Raw genomic sequence first — 19,721 nt, 5'->3', positions numbered from 1 at the left:
ATGTCCAAGCGCTGTTTGCTGAGCAGACAGACAATAAATTACACAGGTTGAAGGACTCCTGTACTACATTGAAAACCCTAGGGCTCTACATCCATGAGTCAGGCCTGTAAGCGGTTCAAGCTGCAATAGCCCACAGGGTCAAGGGAGCCAACCCAGGCAGGAGACAGCTCATAAGAAGAGCAGAGGCAACAAATTCTGCCAGAGCCACCATCCTCTACCCAGTCGGGCACCGCCCAAAACAGGCATGGTGGCAAACAGGCATTTTGAGGGTGCGCCCAAGGGCGACCTACCAGACTGTACCCTGGATCCATCCTCCCTATGTTTCTCCAGTCGCCTTTCTTTTTTCCTCCCTGCATGGACCGCAATAACCTTGGACCGCTGGGTCCTCAACACAGTGGCCCAGGGCTATACCCTCCAGTTTCTTTCTACCTCCCGCCCCCTTCAGGGAGCCTTCTCACAAAAGTCTCCTCACGCAGAACGTGAGGGGCCTGCTGCAGCTGGGAGCGATGGAGGAAGTTCTTTGTGAGTACAGGAACAAGGGGTTCTATTCTCGGTACTTTCTGATCCCAAGGGCCAAAGACAGTCTAAGACCCATCCTGGACCTGCAAGATCTCAACAAATACCGAAAGAAGTTGAAGTTCCGCATGGTCTCCCTTGCCTCTATTATCCTCTCCCGGATCAGACACAGATGCTTCCTGTGCTTCACGGGTGGATCAGACCACTGTCAGTTTGCAGTCCTACCTTTCAGCCTAGCAACAGTCCTAACGGTGTTTAGCAAGTGCATGTCAGTGGTAGTAGCTTACCTCAGGCTTCAGGGTATTCAAATATACCCGTTTCTCAATGACTGGCTGGTCAAAGGCCTCTCCAGGTCTCAAGTCCAACAGGATGTCGCAGTGCTACAGGTCACGTGCCGGTCCCTGGGCCTGTTCGTGAATGACAAAAAGTCAACTGTCATTCCAGTGCAAAGGATAGAATTCATCAGAATGGTGCTCAACTCCACCTGTGCCAGAGCTTTCCTGTCACAGGAGAGGTTCCAGATGATGGTGGATCTCATTGTTGGGGTCACTGAGTTCCTTCTAACCACAGCTCGGGTATATCTGTGTTTGCTGGGCCACATGGCAGCATGTACGTACGTTGTCCACCATGCAAGGCTCAGAAATCGAACCTTGCAGCAGTGGCTGCTGACAATCTATTCCCAGTCCAGAGATCACCTGGGCAAAGTCGTTACCATCCCACCGGGGATGCTAACCTCCCTGCAATGGGGACTGACCCCTAGGCTGTCCTGAAAGGGGTTCCGTTCGACAGCCCGCGCCACTTGGTTGGACTAATATCGGATGCTTCGGACAATGACTGGGGAGCACATCTAGGCGAGCTACAGACCCAAGGGACGTGGTCCCTGGAGGAGATGACATTGCACATAAATGTCAAGGAGCTCAGGGAGGTACATTTGGCCTGCAAGGTCTTCCTACCGCATCTGTCAGGCAAGGTGGTGAGAGTGTTGACTGACAATACAGCCTTGATGTTTTACATCAACTGGCAAGGGGGAGCACGCTCATTGGCTCTCTGTCAAGGGGCTTTCCGACTTTGGGATTTCCGCATCAAGCATGCGATCCACCTGGAGGCCTGTCACCTCCCCGATGTCAGGAACACGCTGGCAGATTGCCTCAGCAGGTCCTTTTTCTCTCACCACGAGTGGTCGCTCCATCCAGAGGTAGCCCGAACGCTCTTTCAGAGATGGGGAACTCTCCAAGTGGACCTGTTCGCCACCAGGCAGAACAGGAAATGACATCAATTCTGTTCCCTGTAGGGTCTGGGCAAGGACTCTCTCTCCAACACCTTCTTCCTGTCATTGCAGGGGGTCTGATGTATGTGTTGCTGCTGATACCACCTGTCAGCAGAGTCCTGTCAAAGATCAAGAGAGACAAGGTCCAAGTCATCATAATTGCCCCGGCGTGGCCATGACAACATTGTTTCGGCATGCTGATGGGCATAGCAGCGACCTGGCCCCTTCCAGACCGACCGGATCTGATTTCCGAAGATCACAGGCGCCTCCTACACCCCAACCTTGTCTCCCTCCTCCTCACATGGATGCTGCGTGGTTGAACCCAGAGGAGCAGGCCTGCTCTAACGAGGTCCAGCAAGTCCTCCTGGAAAGCAGGAAGCCTTCCACCAAAGCGACCTACCTGGCCAAGTTCTCCCACTGGGCATCTGAGCGTAGCATCTCTCTGTCACGCTCCTCCTTGCAATCTGTCTTAGATTACCTGCTTCATCTTAAGAACCAGGACTAGCACTCTCTTCCATCAGGGTGCACCTCACAGCCATCTCCGCTTTCCACCTGTTGATCCAAGGTCAGACAGTGTTCTTGCATGACTTGTCGATCAGATTCCTGAGAGGCCTCAAAAGGTTCTTCCTGTGAGTCTGGGCTTCTGTCCCACACCCTTTGAGCCTCTGGGCTCCTGCTCCCTTTCCCACCTGTCATGGAAGGTCGCTTTCCTTGTGGCGATAACATCAGTGAGATGAGTGTCAGAGATTAAAGCCCTGACATTGGAGCCACCATACACTGTATTCTACAAGGACAAAGTTCAACTGTGACCCCATCCGGCCTTTCTGCCAAAAGTGGTGTCTTCCTGCCATGTCAACCAGGACATCTTCCTCCTGGTGTTTTTTGTTCCAAGCTGCACACCACTAGTGAGGAAAGGAGGCTGCACACCTTGGATGTCAAGATGTGCCCTGGCGTTTTACCTGGAGCATACCAAGCCCTTCCGTAGGTCTACCCAACTCTTCATCACAACAGTGGACAGGATGGAGGGCCTTCTGGTGTCCTCGCAGAGGATTTCTAACTGGATCACCTCCTGCATCCAGACCTGTTACGAGCTGGCACAGGTCCCGCCACCACCGCCGATTGTAAGGGCCCATTCGACCAGAGCCCAGGCATCCTCTGTGGCCTTTCTGGCCCACATTCCCATCCAGGACATTTGCAGAGCCGCAACGTGGTCTTCGGTTCACACGTTCACCGCGCATTATGCAATCACTCAGCAGGCCAGAGATGGTACTGGGTTTGGCAGAGCTGTGTTGCAATCTACTCGTCCATGAACTCCTACCCGCCTCCGTTGGTACTGGTTGGGAGTCATTAATATGGAATGGACATGAGTAAGCACTCGAAGAAAATATAGTTATCTGTTCCGTAACTGGTGTTCTTCGAAATGTGTAGCTCATGTCCATTCCGTGACCCGCCCTCCTTCTCCACTGTCCAGTGTCGACCCAAGGGTGAAGCACTGGGCCAGTTCTGGTGCTGTTGATGCCAGGAAGGGCGGACCTCTGCAGGCCTGTGCCAGGTCACTGGCGAGGCGCGCCTCAAGCCTTGTGTGTGGTGCCCTTAGTCCAGAGACCGATGAGGGCTTTGCCGAGCCTGCCTCTCTGCCTTGGAGGCCTGGTGGCTCAGTGTGGGTGAGCGCTGGTGGGATGTCCCCCGCGATGGAAAGGACCAAGGCAGGTTTACCCCTAGACCGGGCTACCATCGTAGCCAGTGCGGGCGGCCCCAGTAGCGCCAGGATATCCTGCGCTGCCTGCAGGGCCTCTGGCGTTGACGGGATCTCTAACTGACGAAGGCCCTCATTACTGCCTGGCGTGGCAGACATGGGTTGGGGTGGCTGGACTGCTTGAGCTGAGCCAGGACTCAACTCCCAGTAGGAGGTATCGAGCCGGCCTCCTCAGGCCTTGGCTCCCCCTCCTGCCCTCTCCTTCCCCTTGCGGGATGTAGGAGATCTTCCTCTCCCGGTCTTCTTTTGCTGCTTGGCAGGGGCTGGGGAGGGGGATCGGTGCCAATCCGTCAACAGTGCCAATGGGATGCTTCACACCCACGCTGCAGTGCTCAGGGCAGAGTCAGACCTCGACTGTTCCGGTGCCGCAGTTAGAGCTGATTCCATTAGGAGCGCTTTGAGATGGAAGTCTCTCTCCCTCTTAGTCTGAGGTTTGAAGGACTTGCAAATACGGCACTTGTTGCTTAAATGCGACTCGCCGAGACACCTTAAACAACTATTATGTGGATCGCTGATGGGCATCAGTTTCTTGCAACAATCGCAGGGCCTAAAGCCTGGGGACTGGGGCATGCCCCATCCCTAGGCTAAGTCCCATTCGGGACCAACCAAATAAAAACACTCTTAACACTAACACACTAAGGGAAACTTAACTGTGTACAACTATTTTACAAGAAAAGTTCAAAACACTGAACAAAGTGAAAAAAGGCTAGCCGAAGCAGTAGATGTTCCAGCACAGTCACTGGTGGCAAGAAGGAACTGAGGATGGGAAGAGCTCGTGGCGCCCCTTATACCACGGCATGTGCGCGCCACTCCAGAGGGCACCAAAGCCGATCCCCTATGATACCACTGAGGGAAAAACTTCTGGCGCATGTGGCGAGCACACAAACCTAATATGGAATGGACATGAGCAACACCTCTCGAAGAACACCAGTTATGGAACAGGTAACTGTCTTTTCTTCTAGATGTGATGCAGATATGTTTTCCGTGACCACCCTCTGTGCCCTCTGCATCAGAGTCTAATCTCTGGGCGTTTGGTGCAAAGGAGCTGAGGGAATCGGGGCGATTCTGTCTCTGGAGGAGCTATACCCACAAGGCGCAAGCACCGACCCTTTACTGGTACTGCTAGGAAAAATTCTCAGGCTCCAGAGTGCTGGGGAATCATGCTAAGTAGAATACACATCTGAATCAGATTGCAAAGAACCACAGTTACAACAAGCAACTGTTTCTTCCACAGTGGTTGTAAGCAAACTGGTCAGTATTTCTTGCTGCTTTCAAAATCTTGCTTCTCAAGTTCAGGTTCCCATATGTCCAAAACTGTACTGGGGAAAAAGCTAGATTTTTCCCAGGGAGTCTAGGGCTGTAGCAAAAGCCTAAGATTTAGATTCCATCTTCTGACTTGGTGAAACAGATAGATAGGAAGGAACTTGGACAAGTCTTTGATCTCTCATTTTTCAGAAATTCCTAAAATTCCTTAAACTGTTAATACTAAATTTATTATCTGCCTCACTGACCTAATTACGAAGATACTTTCCTGACTGGTTTCAGTGAATAAATTCTCGTGACATTTTCCGTTCCATTTCTGAAGACTGATTCCAAAATTGTAAGCCCTTCTTTAATCCTCTTTTTTTCCCCATTAACTGACTACCTCACTTCATATAAACTATCTAGCCATGTACAGTAATACTCACATTAATACAGTGTCTTTCATCAAAAAGAGCCAGATACAAATGTGCTTTCGTACTTCACCTACCACTAGAGTGATCAAAGGTCCCAATATTAGGGGCTTGGTCTTACATACGCAACTACACCCCCTCCCTCTCCCAAAAAACCCCAACGTGTCCCCCTTTTTCACACTTGCTATCTGGTCAGCCTACCTACTACTGACACAACACAAAAGTTTAGGACAAGAACTGAATTATTTATTCAGTTTAAACTACAAGAGGAATTTGGGTTGATTAATGTAGTTACCTTAATTGCAGTTTAGCCATATCAGGAATAACAGCCACATTCTTAGAACACAGTGCCTTTAGTAGCAGTTGGTCATGATCTCCATATCACATCTCATTGTAATGGTATCCCCCAGCAGTAAATTGGACCATTTTTTCCTTTTACGACTCAGAGAGAGGAATGCTATTGAGCCACTTTCTCTAGAATCTGTGGGGGCATGGCGGTTTTTTGGCACGGTCTCATTCTTGTACTAGATAGACCTAACCCACAAAGTTTATCTGACATGATCACAAACCAAGTTAATTAGCTGTATCCTTATCCATGCTTTTTATTTTATGTAAATCTTGAGATTAATTATTCATGCCTCAAGACTGTCAATACTTGCTGCGGAAGAAGCAGTTAGTGGGCTTAATTTGAAGCCCAGTACTATGCACCAAACACTCTTTAATTTCCTAAACAGGAATTTTTTAACAGTAGATTGGACAAACAAGGTACTACATTATATAGAGCAAATAAAGGTCATGCACAATACTGAATTTTGTAGTTTTCAATTTATGTATTTTTTTTTTTTAAAGTCAGGTTATGCAGTCCATTCCCTTTGGAAATTATTTTTAGTGGGACAGTAGAAATGTTATTTGTAAGTGAATCTTGCTTTGGGATTTGCCTTGCTCTTTTTTTACACACATGCTAACAAAGTGGCTCTTGGCTTTATGCAAAAATTACTTTGTAATTAGGTCAATTGTATTTATTTCTAGTCTGCTTTTCTTTTTTCTTGACTTGTACTCTGACTTTACTTTTAATTTTTGCTAATTCACAGTTCAGAGCTAGGAGAAAAACAGAACATACGAAATTCTAAGTCTGTTGTTGCCATGGATTCATGTCTCATAATTGCTATAGAACAGGGGTGGGCAAACTTTTTGGCTCGAGGGCCACATATGGGTATGGAAATTGTATGGCGGGCCATGAATGATCACGAAATTGGGGGTTGGAGGGCTCCAGCTGGGGGTGCGGGCTCTGGGGTGGGGCTGGGGATGAGGGGTTGGGGGTTCAGGAGGGTGCTCCGGGCTGGGGCTGAGGGGTTCGGAGGGCGGGAGGGGGATCAGGGCTGGGGCTGGGGGTTGGGTTGCATGAAAAGGTCAGGGGGGCAGGGTCCAGGCGGCGCTTACCTCAAGCAGCTCCAAGAAACAGTGGCATGTCCCACCTGTGGCTCCTACCCAGAGGTGCGGCCAGGCGGCTCTGCCCTGTGTGCAGGTGCTGCCCTTACAGCTCCCATTGGCTGTGGTTCCTGGCCAGTGGGAGTTGTGGGGGCAGCACTTGGGGCTGGGGCAGCATGCGGAGCCCCCTGGCTGCCCCTATGCATAGGAGCTGTAGGAGGGACATGCCCCACTCCACACAGCTCCCAGAAGCAGCAGCAAGACCCCGACCCTGCTCCCCGGCTGGAGCGCCAGAGCGGGGCAAGCCCTGGACCCCACTTCCCGGCAGGAGCTTGAGGACCGGATTAAAATGTCTGGAGGACCGGATGTGGCCCCTGGGCCATAGTTTGCCCACCCCTGCCTGAACCACGAGAACTGTAGCCCTCCCATTATTGCCTCTAAAACAGATTTCCCTTTGAGTACAAAGTTATCCCACGTGCAGCTCATCCTGAATTAAATCTTCTGTGTATCAGTGTAATTCCTGCCAAAGGCACGTTTTTGTAATAGTAGTTGGTAGGCCATATTGACCTTTTTTACTTTTCATTTCCAACATTGACTGATTAATGAAAGATTTGTTTGTTTGTTTGTTTGTTGTTTGTAATATTGTAGGGCCTTGGCGCCCTAGTCATGGAGCAGGACCCCATTGCACTACGTTCCGTACAAACACAGAACAAAAAGACCCTTCCCCAAAGAGCTTACAATTGAAGTATTAAACAAGAGATAGCAGATGGATACTGACAGGAGTATAAGGAAACAATGAGACAATATTGGTCAGCATGATAGGCTTGATCTCAGCACACATATGTAATAGATGTGTTTTAATCTACCATATGTTTAAACTTTTTTTTTTTTAGTGCCTTGAGACCAATCATTCTCCTCTGTGATTCATCCTACAGGATCTAGGCCTTACTACAGTTTGGGATGACCAGCTATCCTATCTCTTGTCACCAGCCTTGGCAGCCTATGAGCTTGAACGCGCAACAAGCATCTCTGCAGGAAATGAAGAGTTTCAGGATGCTATAAGGAGAGCGGTACCTGATGGTCACACATTTAAAGGATTCCCCATCCATTTTGTTTACAGAAATGCAAGGAGAGCATTTTCTACATGCCTTCGGTAAGATTAAGATGTAAATCTAGTAGTATTAGATTTTATAAACATGTAATCGATTGTGAGTTTTCATAATTGATGAAGTTGAAATAATTCTAAATTATCACCTTTTACTCATAAGGGATTTAACAAGAAAACAGAATGGCATAATGAACTGGAAATGGGGAACAGAGCTTTTCCCATCTAGGTCACTAATCTAAATCTGGTTCAGATCGGTAGTAACTATTTAGTAGCCTGTGTGAAATAAATAATTTGTCTCAGCCCCGTATCTATCTAATGGACAGCTGTTAATATCACGGTAACTACAATCAGTAGAATTATTGGCGGTATTAGCTGAGAGGTCAAGACTGTGACAGTTAGATTTATTAAAACACTTGAGACACTTCATATTATCAAGCAAAATCAGATTATTTTTCCTATGATCACTGCCCCATGGATTGAAAATTCGCTTAAGTCAGTAAGTGAAAAGTAGAAATATATAACCCAGCATCTTGTTGTTGGAAGTGTTTAGTGGGGTGATATATAAAGAGGCCTGTGCTTGGTTTCATTCAGGTTATTGACTTTTCAATACTAATAGGTAGGGCTACCAAATTCATGGTTCATTCTGATCAATTTCACAGCCAGAGGGTTTTAAAATTGGTCGATTTCACAATTTCAGATGTTTATATCTAAATTTCATGGTGCTGTAACCATGGGGATCCCGACCCAAAATGGGATCGTGGGGAGATTGCAAAGTTGTTGTAGAGGGGGGTCCCAAGCACTGTTCCTGCTAAGTTGTGCGCGTGTGCGCACACACACGGATCCTGAACCCTGTGCACACGGCGAAACACCGCGCGCACAACAATTTGCACAGAAGACCTTTTTTGCACACACAGCCTGTCAAAAATTAGAGGGAACATTGGTCCCAAGATTGCCACCCTCACTTCTGTGCTGCCTAGTTAGTAGCCTCTGAGCTTCCTGCAGTTAGAGAAGGTTCCGGGAGGTGGAGATGGGTAGGATCCCCCGCTTCCATGCTGCTCGGAGCTAGTCCAGGCCAGTGACAGATTAAGGCAGGGGCTCCCTGGAAAAATGGGTTTCCCAACCCCAAAAGAAGCCATTGGGTAGAAACCCCAACTGGGTCACCCTGAGCCCTGGAAAGAGCCCTGGGGGAAGAAGCGTCAAGCCCAGGCACCCCGAGCCCCAACTGCAGCTGCGGGGCTGAAGCCTTGAGCCTGGGCTGCCCTGAGCTCCGGCTCGGGGGGCAGAAGCCCTGAGCCACTCCAGCAGGAGGGAGGTGCCAAAGCTCCAAGCCTCGGTTGCCCCGGCTGGTGGGATGTGGTGCTGTGGGAGCCCGGGCTGTCTGGGGGTGGGGGATGTGTAAAAGCCCTAAGCCTGGGCTTCTCCGGCTGGAGCAACAGGGAGCAGAAGTCCCCAGCCCGGCAGGAGCTGCTGGGGGAGGAAGGGGAAGCCAGGAGCTCAGCGCCTAGAGCCACGGCAGGAACTTCAGGGGCTGGGGCGGGTAGGGGACAGAAGCCCAGCTCCCGGGCTGCTGCAGCACAGAAGTGAGGGTGTACCAGCCTCCTTTCTGTGCTGTCTCTGGAGGTGGATCTGATCTCCTCACCAAGAGAAGCCATGTAGGAGAAGGACAAGTCCTGTCCCTCACCAGCATGGCTAGGAGCCCCAGGCTCCCAGCAGCTGGGGAGATCAGATTTCTTGGGGGAGGGCTGATTTCACGGTCCGTGCACGGCTGTGAAATTGGTAGGGTCCTACCAATAGGGTAATGATGTTACTCTGTCATAGCATCAAAAAGCCAGATTCTTGGCATATTGATGTCCTGGAAATATGTCTGTCACTTCAATTATGACTAATACTTGTACAATTTTTTTTTAACTAAAAAGTTTAATAGTGATTTAGTCACTCATAAGTAATCGCAATATTTAAACCATATTATTCATGCTTCCTCTCTGCCAAATAGGTCTCCTTTCTGTGAAGAAATAATCTGTTGTAGAGGAGACCAAGTGCGGCTTGCAGTTCGTGTGCGAGTGTTTACATATCCTGAATCTGCGTGTGCTGTTTGGATCATGTTTGCTTGTAAATATCGCTCTGTACTTTAAAAAAAATCACGTATACTTCTTAGAGCCTTGAAACAGTGTATATAAGTGTTAGTACAAATGAACATTATTATTAAAAATCATATTAATTACAACATTTCATGTTTCACTTTGGATAAACACCACTCTGATGATGGTTGTGAATATTTTAATGTGTGTATTTAAAACAAAATTAAGGCAAAATACTTGTATATACTGTAATGTGTATTTATATAAAGTGTATATTTTTATTTTAATAAAAGTTGCTTTATTTACATTTTTAGAGGTAAAGATCTGCATTCGTTAAAACGTATGCAAATATCTACTTCTTTTTCACAGTTGCAAATTGTGGAAGGATTCATCAAAAGTAAGCATCCTTTCTGTACATTCCTATTTACCCAAGTCCACTGGTGTTTCCTTTGCTTACTCTTGAGGGACTCTTTCACTTTGTCAACCCTCCGCCCCCCCTTTTTTTTTGTTGTTTCTGGTTTGCACCAAATATTTTCACCAATATGATAATAGTCACTCTGTTAGGAGGGGATACACTTTTATCCCTGTCTCAATTACATACTGGTCTAGGCATCTTTTGACAGCACTTAGGAAGCAATCACAGGATAAAGTCCTAGGATATCTCATTTGATAGCTTCCTGATTAGTTGGGAAAAGTCCTAAATTCTTCCTTCTGAGGTTCTTTAACGCCAGGCTGCAGGCACTTAGAGTTCCTATCACTTTCTCTCATTTGTGTCAGAGCTGTCCTTCACTAGCTAAATCCTTCCATAACCTGTGTTAACTTACTTCCTAGTCCTGTTTCCACTGGATCCTGCAGTCAAGTCTTTTGGTCAAATGGCATTGTCCTCTTTCTTGAGGAAAATTCTTCCCTCCTGTGTTGGTCCATCTGTTCCTTGCGTGCTGGTGTTACTTGAAGTAAGGATTGCATGGTATGGTATTGCCGCCCTTATTTCTGCACTGCTGCTGGCCGGGCGCTGCCTTCAGTGCTGGGCGCCCGGCCAGCAGCTGCTGCTCTCTGGCCATCTAGCTCTGAAGCCAACACAGAACTAAGGGTGGCAATACTGCACCCCCTACACTAACCGTGTGATTCCCCAGTGATCTCCTTTTGGGTTGGGACCCCCAGTTTCAGAAACAGTGGTGTCCCTCGTGAAATCTGTACTAATAGGGTAAAAAAGTACACAAGACCAGATTTCACAGGGGAGACCAGATTTCATGGTCCGTAATGTGCTTTTCACGGCCGTAAATTTGATAGGGCCCTATTTATGAGGCTTCCCTTGGAACTATTGGGAGTTTTCAGGCTACTGTCACTTAAGTGGCCATTTTAGTTGTGAGTCATCTCTGCTAGACTGGTATGGAAACTGAATTCTCTCTTCATTAGTTCCCGTCCGTACCTCCTTACATTTTTATAAGGTGGCCTTTCCCCTCCCACTGCTCATGATTGTAAGGGTGAACTGAGGTCTGTAGTAACTAATCCAGGGATCTTTTCATTTTCTGCCATAATCCTAAATTTTTCCAGGACAGGCATATTTAATTTGGTAAATGTTATGCATGTTTTGAAGTTTTGTTTGTGATTCCTAGGAGTAGAAGAAGTTAAAATGTGTGTGCACTTGGAGGGCTGCTATAATGGTAATGGTGCCACTAAAATTACCATTGTTAGATAGGTCAGAGAATATAGTTTTCTGGTGTATGTTCAAGGAGGTTATCAGTGTCCGGAGTGTGAGATGTAGCAAGGGCTAAGGTGTCAACATCAATGGTTGCTGCAATGGCAATATAATAGTCTCCACATTTTATTAAACGCCCAAAAACTTCATTAATGCAGAGTTGGTGCCTCATGCCCTTCCAGAATGTGTAGAGTGATGAATTAACCCCTCTGAAAACCAAGAAACACAAAGTTAAGGTACGTACCACCCGCACAGTGCAAACGTAACTCTCCCCTTCCCACCCCATACTCCTGGTGCTGGTAGTAGCCACTGGGAATGGTTCAGTAAGGGAGGTGCAAAGGTTTAACAAACTACCAAGAGAGGTGGATTCTCCATCTTGTGATGTCTTCAAATCAAGATTGTGGATGCCTTGCTGGAAGATGCTTTAGTCATTCAGCTCAATACAGGAGTAAGTGGGTGAAATGCTCTGGTGTGTATTATATAGGTCAGACTAAACAATCTTTTGGTTTATTGTGGCCTCTAACTCCTATGAATCTACAATAAATAGACACGAGGAGAGATAAAGAGAATATTCCACTATGTTGTGTTCCCAGCATTTATCTGCACACATTCCAGCTGTATTCACTGTGTTAAGAGTAGCTGTATTGAATGCTGGAGGGATTAGTTGGAGCAGCTTGGCAGAGCTGTGAATGATATGAAGTGCTTGTGTACTTATGAAGCATACTTGATCTCTTTCAGCATTGAATTTTGTAGGTTGTGTTAGTGGAGGTGCACAAGGATATCATCTTCCAGGGGAATTGTCTGCAATCTGGTGGCAAATACGGTAGTAGCCTCCAGGGCTTATGCCTTGTCTACACATGAAATTGTTCAGGAATAATGATTTCTGAACAGCTGTATGTGTGGACACTTATTCCACATTTTAAATTCTATTTCAAATTTTAAATTCACCTGCTATCTTATTCTGGAATAACTTGCATGTGTAGAAGGAACTCTTGGCAAGTGTGATGTGGGGGGGTGGGGGTAACATTTAGGAAGTCTGGGGTAATTTTCATGTAATAGACTGGGTGAGCATAGTCCAGTGTAGGTAGCTCCTGTTTGCTACACCTGACCTAAACCCAAGTTTTGCCTTAGCAAAGATGAGATTTCTTTGAAAACAAAGCATGTGAGTATTACAGAACAAAGTGTCCATAGTATGTGAGAGTAGAGTGCTAATATGTATGTGCTGGTGTGGGGGCAGAGTTAAGGTGTTGCAAGGGTGGCATGTGCCTTAACTTTTTATGTCCTGGTTTTCAGAGGCTTAAGTTTAGCCATTCTCCACAGCTGGAATGGCACGAGACACCTCTGGGCAACTTTAACTTGTGTTAATGAAGTTTGGGGCATTTAATTTACGTAGTGTATTGAAAAATAATTTCTCAGCATCAGCATGCATCACAGACCCAGCTCTGCGCCTTCACTGTCTCTGGCTTCCTGGCAATGATTACCTCCGTCACAGAAGGCACTGGCTGCATGTTAGTTGCTTCACTGTCCCTGCATTAGCTCCTGGGTCTCTGCCTGTTCAGCACAGCCTCAGTCTTGCAAGCAGCACAATAAAGTAAGACTCAACATCCTGCTTACTATATATGATGCTTGTCCTAGCTTGTCTTTGAGTACCATGGATAAAGAGGGACATATAATAAGAAAAATTACTCCCTGCCAGCTTCTATAATCCCAGTGAGCTCCAGCTCAAGTGCTTCTGCTAATAGTAACTGTGTTTGACGCCATAGATAACACCCCTAACTCTGGAAAGTGCCCTGAGAGAGATATGTAATAACAAAGAGACAGAACTTATCTTTTTGTCTGAGACACAAGTAGAGATCTTCAGCAGCATGATTCCACATAACACCAATCTTGGGACATTGTTTAAACCCTGCTCTACGCTACGAGTTTAGGTCGAATTTAGCAGCATTAGATTGATTTAACCCTGCACCCATCCACACGACGAATCCATTTACTTTGACTTAAAGGGCTCTTAAAATTGATTTCTGTACTCCTCCCCCAACAAGGGGCTTAGCGCTGAAATCGACCTTGCCGGTCAAACTTGGGGTAGTGTGGTCGCAATTCGATGGTACTGGCCTCTGGGAGCTATCCCCCAATGCTCCATTGTGAGCGCTCTGGACAGCGCTCTCAACTTAGTATTAAAGTATTATTAAAATACTGATTCATAGTAACACCCAGGTTTTAGTTGTACATTTGAGTTATAGACTTGGCCTTACATTCAAGATCTCAAAGTGCTGTACAAAGGTAACAGTATTTATCCATGTTTTACAGTTGTGAGACTGAGGTCTCACAAGAGACTTTGTTTTGCCCAGGGTCCCACAATGAGCCAATTGCCTGATGAAAACTTTTGACAATGCTATTTCCCCAGTATTTGTCCATTTTTACTTGAAAGATTGAGGTCCCTTTACTGGGTGGATATAGCTAAATTAACCCAATATATTTTTATTAAAATAATTGATTTGCTCAAGTGTGTATGTATGTACGTACGTTGATACCTGTAAATGTAAAAGCTTACCCAAATCCACTACAGTTACATTGAAAACAATATACTGCCAAATGTAAACTATTTCAGAAAATGGGGGATTGTAGTCTTTTATGGCATGAGTCTTTTAAATCTAAATTTTTTGGCCTCTTAAACCTGTAGTACTCAATTTATACAGAAGAGGTCACTCTGTAAAATTTAATATTGCAGTTTGTCAGTTGCAACAGTTTACATAAATGTTGGGTACAAAGAACATACATTTTTTCCCTCTTAGATATTCTGAATAAAATGGTAGAAAGAGAACTGCAAAGAAATAACTATAGTATAAATTGATCTCTCAGTGCAGCATTAATTTGTACTGTTGCTTAATGTAAGCTGAATTTTGGCTACTTTTAGATAGTCTGATTAAAAAGCTAAAAACTTCTCATTTAAAATGTATCATCTTATTTTTTTTAAATGTGAAAAAATACTTTAAAGCATCCCACCCACAGATAAAGCTTTAGTGAAAGTCATAAAACACCTACTGTTGAAATGGTTTATTCCACTTTCAAGACAGTTTTGCCTGGCTGTGGGTTTTGTTACAAAAGTTCTATACTGAATCAATCTCACAATGATTATGATTAGGTTTGGCAGAATTTATATATATATATATAATTTCTACTGCTACCTATTTGTTTTTTTTATTTCCATTATTGATTTAAATTTTCACAGTTGAGCAAAATTATGGATTAATTCATCCTGTGGCATGAATACAAACCGAAACTAACATCTTAAGGAGGGAGAGATGTAGGCAGAATCCATAGACCTGGTTTAGCAAAAGGCTTATAGACCCTTAAAGTATATATCCAAAGATCACCAGGGGTTGCTCACTATCAGATGAGAGGGCATTAGCAGAGTAGGGAGTAAATTAATTTCAGTAATATTTTATTGTCTAGACCAGCTATACAAATGTTAACAAAGTGTAAAAGATTGATAGATTGTAAGGCCCGAAGAGACCATCTGTGATCATCTAGTCTGACATCCTGTATACCACAGCCATAGAACTTCCCCAAAATAATTCCTAGAGTATATGTTTTAGAAAAAAACCTCCAATCTTGATTTAAAAATGGTCAGTGATGGAGAATCCACCATGACCTTTGGTAAATTGTTCCAATGGTTAATTACGCTCACTATTAAAAAATTATCTTAATTCCAGTCTGAATATATCTAGTTTCAGCTTCCAGCCAGTGGATTGTGTTATACTTTCTCTGCTAGATTGAGGTGCCATTATTAAATATTTGTTCCCAACATAGGTACTTATAAACTGTAATTGATATTTGTAATGATATTTTTAAAAACTTCTTATTGTCCTTAACTCTGCTGGCCTTAGATTTCACCTTCTGCCCCTCATGTACCCTTATTTATTTTCTATAATTCTTAGCTTCTGATTTATATTCCCTATGATTGTCCTCCCCTTTCTTTAATTTGTTATATATAATTTTATTTTTGTGGCTGGCTTCAGTTTCCCTTTAGATTAAGTAGTTTATTTTAACCACGGCAACCCTCTTCCTCATTTGTGAAACTGTGGCTTTATAAAAAGAAAAGGAGTACTTGTGGCACCTTAGAGACTAACCAATTTATTTGAGCATAAGCTTTCGTGAGCTACAGCTCACTTCATCGGTATGCATCCGATGAAGTGAGCTGTAGCTCACGAAAGCTTATGCTCAAATAAATTGGTTAGTCTCTAAGGTGCCACAAGTACTCCTTTTCTTTTTGCGAATACAGACTAATACGGCTGTTACTCTGAAACCTGTGGCTTTATGTGAATCTACTATGGTATTTTAAAATGATTACTCATTATCATTTAAAATGATCTAATTAAATACGTTCTCCCAACTGATTTGGGTCATAATTGTTTTCAGCTTTGTGAAATTGGTCCCTTTAAAGCACCAAATATATCTATCTATATATAGATATATTACTAGGCTGGGTTTTATTCTGCTTGTACATTATAACTGTGATCAAGTCAGGATCACATATAAAAGAGAGAGACCCTCTTTCAGCTGCACAGACGCTCCATTATGGTGATTCCCACAGTGTCTGGGGGTTTTATTACACCGCTATCCATCTCCCCTTCGTATTTATTCCTACGCTGCTGGCAGGTTGCTATGGGAGCTGGATGCTGGAGTAGAAAGTGGCCGTCTCACGCTCCTGCCTGTTACCTTGGTTGCACAGACAGCGCCTCTTTGCCTTTGGCCTGCGCTTTGTCTCTCCCGGTTCCCAGATGTAGCTTACGCTTCCTGACTGTGAGCCCCTCTGTGCAAGTCTGTGCCACGCGTGTCCCGGCGCAGAGGTGCTGTGTACGGTGCCGCAGGCGCTCCAGCAAGGAAGATGGCCGGGGAGGGGCTTCGGCTGGCCGTAGGGGGCGGCGAGAGCCGGGCGTAGCGGCAACCCACCCCAGCCACCGCCTCCCAGTGCCTGAGCGGCGGCCCGGCGCTGCCCCGGCCCCGCTCTCCCGCCGGCAGGAGGCGCTGCGGCGCCGCGGAGACCTGGCGGGGAGGGGACGCCGTTGCGTTGCTAGGAGCGGGCGGCCGCGCCGCCGCCGCCAGTGAGGAGCTGGGGCGCTGCTGCGGGTCGGCGCTCGCCGCGTATCCGGCGGCGCGGGCGGGCGGAGTATGAGGCCGGCGCGGACGGGACGCAGCGGGGCCCGGCGCCAGAGCTCCCTGCGGTGAGGCGCGGCAGGCAGCAGCGGGCGCGGCGGAGCGGGGATGGCTCGCGCCGGGGCTGCGGCGGAGGCTCTGCCCGGGGACTGGCCCCGGGAGGCGGCGGCAGGAGACGCCTCCTCCCGCAGGGAGGACGGGGCGCGGGACGCGCTCTCCCTGGAGCAGATCCTGCGGCTCTACAACCAGCCCATCAACGAGGAGCAGGCGTGGGCCGTGTGCTACCAGTGCTGCGGCTCCCTGCGGGCCCGGGGCCGCCGCCGCGGGACCCCCGCCGCCAGGGCCGAGGCGGCTGCCCACGTCCGCATCTGGAAGGACGGGACCGTCACCCTGGAGCCGCCCAGCGGGGCTTCCCCTCCGGCAGCAGGTGAGGCGCCCCGGGGCGCCCTGCGGGTACAGGCTGCTCCCCACCGCGGGCCTCCCTCTCGCAGTGACCCCGTGTCGGGGGCTCGGAGCCCACCCCCGCAATCCTGCGGGTGAGGCTGAGCCCCGGGCCCGGCCGTCTCCCTTTCCCCAGGGCTATCGACCTGGGGCTGTTCCAGCCCCTCCTGTTATCCGGCCCTTCTCTTCCCCGGGGCTCCGGACTGCCTCCACGGCCCCGGCTCCCCCCCGCACTGAACGGAATCTGGTTTCTTCCCCCACCTTCAGCGCAATCCTTTCCCGTTCACACGGTGTGAAAATGCCCTTCTCTAGGCCCCGTCCGCCCGCGGCCACCGCGCTTCGGCTCCTGGTTCGCCCGTTCGCCGTGTATGAATGTCACGTTTCCCCCTCCCTGTTATAAATGGCTGTACTGAACTTGGGTCTGGGGTCTCCCATGTTGGGCCCTGCTGTACATCTCGTCTCCCCCCGCCGCATCGTGGTTGATGCGGAGACGAGCAGCGCGGAGCCCGCAGAATGGCAGAGAATTCTAGCCGGACCGCTCGGGGAGGCGGGGCCCCCGGGGGCGTGTGCGCGCTGCACGCTAGAAGGGGTCCGAGCAAATCGGCCGCCTTGGCTTTCTTTGCCCCAGCTTGTCGAGTGTAATGCTGTACTGGCTCTCCCAAGCTGGACTGACTGACAGTGCCCCGGGTACACAAGGGTGTGCGTGTTGGTTTGGAGAGCTCCGGTTCCTCCTTTCTCCAGAATTCTTCCTGCTGGTGGGAGCGGGAGCCTGGAGAAGGGGAATCGATGAAAGCTGCCCATGTAGGTCAACATGACAAGGGGGAAGGCGCTGCAAAGCAAAACAAAGAGAACAGCTGTCAGAGAGACCATGCACACTGTTCGGAGGACTGAATGTTGAGGGGGAGGAGGAGGTATTAACGATGTGTGCCTTCTTTTGTGCCTTTGTTTGTGCCGTTTGGCATCCAAAAAGAAATAATGGTAGTAAATTTTTCGGGAGAAGACCAAATTAACAGAGGCATGTAGTGGTTAGGGAATAATACTATAACATATATAATAAGAATGTATTTGTATGCATTTTCGATATCCAGGGTAAAACATACAGGGTATGAAATATATATATATATATTTAAAATTTATGGCGCACACATATATAATATGTATGTGCAATATTTTATAATGGAGTATAATTATAATGTATAATATATTACTCAGACACCAAAATATATAATACCATATTATAAGTATTTATAAGATGTACGTTTTAAATGTCTCTGATTATATTACCTCTCCTAAAACATTTTTGAAAACAGATCAGCATCTTGGAACACTTACCAGAAATAGATTGATGTTATAGATAGGTATGCTAACGTTAGCCAAATAGCAAAACAATCTATATCTGCTAGAGACATAACACACATAACCAGGTATTTTAAAGTTTATAGAAAAAATGTATTTTCAGTTGCCATCAAAAATTTTCAATCCATGGAGTTTCAAAGCTCATATTCATACGTGAAAAAGCCTATAAGCTCTTCTTTATGTAAACATAGATTGATTTCTGTATGAAATCTAAACCCATCAGTATGAAGGATATAAAAGTGAAGCAGATCTCACAGATAATTTTATCAGAGAAGTCCACATCATGATAAGAGTAAATGTCAGCGGAATTCCTTAATAGGAATCAAGATTTGAAAATTGATATGAAACAAAAGATTATTATATAAAGTATTCAAAATGGGGTAAATTAAGCATTTAGAACATGAATACTAATCTGGCATTATGAATTAATGAAGTCTTTTAAAAGATGTGTCTTCTGGACAAACAGTGGCAGAGAATTACAGTAATCCTGTCTGGAACTAGTGAGGGTGCATAAAAATATCAAAATACATAGGGTGAAAAATAAGCCATAATCTTGTGGTGATATTGAGATACGTGTAATGAAAATTCCAATTTAAAATTGATCTGGAATGCTTTTTAAATTAAAAAAAAAAAAAAAAAGTCTGTTACATCAATTGAAGAATTTACACAACTCCTACTAACCAGTGGGACAAAACTTCCACAACCAGCCCTGCATGTTGCAGGGACACAGGAAGAGAGTTGTGCACTGCAGAAGCACATTTTACTTCTAACATTTTCAATCAGCAACAGGCTTTTTTCAGAGAATGTATTAACTTACTACATCTCTCTTGTTTTTGTTTATACCTCCTTTCCTTTCCTGGCTTCACTCCACTTCCTGTTTTCTTTCTTATAACAGATCATGGTATATCTTTTTCTTAGTTGTCTTCAGTAAGGCCCTGTCTAGGCAAGGATTAAAGCGTGATGCAAAGCTCAGGGTCCTCACTAGGCTTTAACTTGCCCAGTTTAGCTCATGTTAAATGTAGTGTGCCTTGTCTACACTAGACTTCTAAAATGTATTGCTTAGCTAATATAATACTTTAAATCCTAGTATAGACAAGGCCTAGTTTTTTCTTTTCCGTTTTTCCTTCCAACCACTTATATAATTTTCTCACTTTTCCTACATTTTATTCCCTGCCTTCTCCCTATATTTTGTATGTCACCCTCACACATCTATTCACATTACCTACTCATTTTTAGGTCTTC

General features: G+C 46.3%; 2 protein-coding genes across 6 annotated transcripts in view; both read left to right on the top strand.

Annotated features, from left to right (window-relative positions):
• CEP76 (centrosomal protein 76) overlaps window positions 1–10,133 on the top strand; it is a 39,529-nt gene extending 29,396 nt beyond the window's left edge. For all 3 annotated transcript variants that reach the window (XM_007062338.4, XM_007062339.4, XM_037892891.2), the window contains 2 exons: window positions 7,576–7,793; window positions 9,742–10,133. In XM_007062338.4, the coding sequence (XP_007062400.1) occupies window positions 7,576–7,793; window positions 9,742–9,880 (357 nt within the window). In that variant the 3' untranslated portion in view covers window positions 9,881–10,133. The remainder of the gene's footprint in view (window positions 1–7,575; window positions 7,794–9,741) is intronic.
• A 6,474-nt stretch (window positions 10,134–16,607) lies between these two features.
• The window catches only part of SPIRE1 (spire type actin nucleation factor 1), a 173,269-nt gene continuing 170,155 nt past the window's right edge, over window positions 16,608–19,721 (top strand). Inside the window, exon 1 of one of the 3 annotated variants that reach the window (XM_043539901.1) lies at window positions 16,608–17,109. In XM_043539901.1, the coding sequence (XP_043395836.1) occupies window positions 16,791–17,109 (319 nt within the window). In that variant the 5' untranslated portion in view covers window positions 16,608–16,790. The remainder of the gene's footprint in view (window positions 17,110–19,721) is intronic. The other 2 variants (XM_037892887.2, XM_037892889.2) reach the window with 2 other exon arrangements.

The sequence above is a fragment of the Chelonia mydas genome, chromosome 2, assembly GCF_015237465.2.
Source record: "Chelonia mydas isolate rCheMyd1 chromosome 2, rCheMyd1.pri.v2, whole genome shotgun sequence".
Taxonomy (NCBI): domain Eukaryota; kingdom Metazoa; phylum Chordata; order Testudines; family Cheloniidae; genus Chelonia; species Chelonia mydas.
This window is presented reverse-complemented; position numbering and strand designations above follow the sequence as displayed.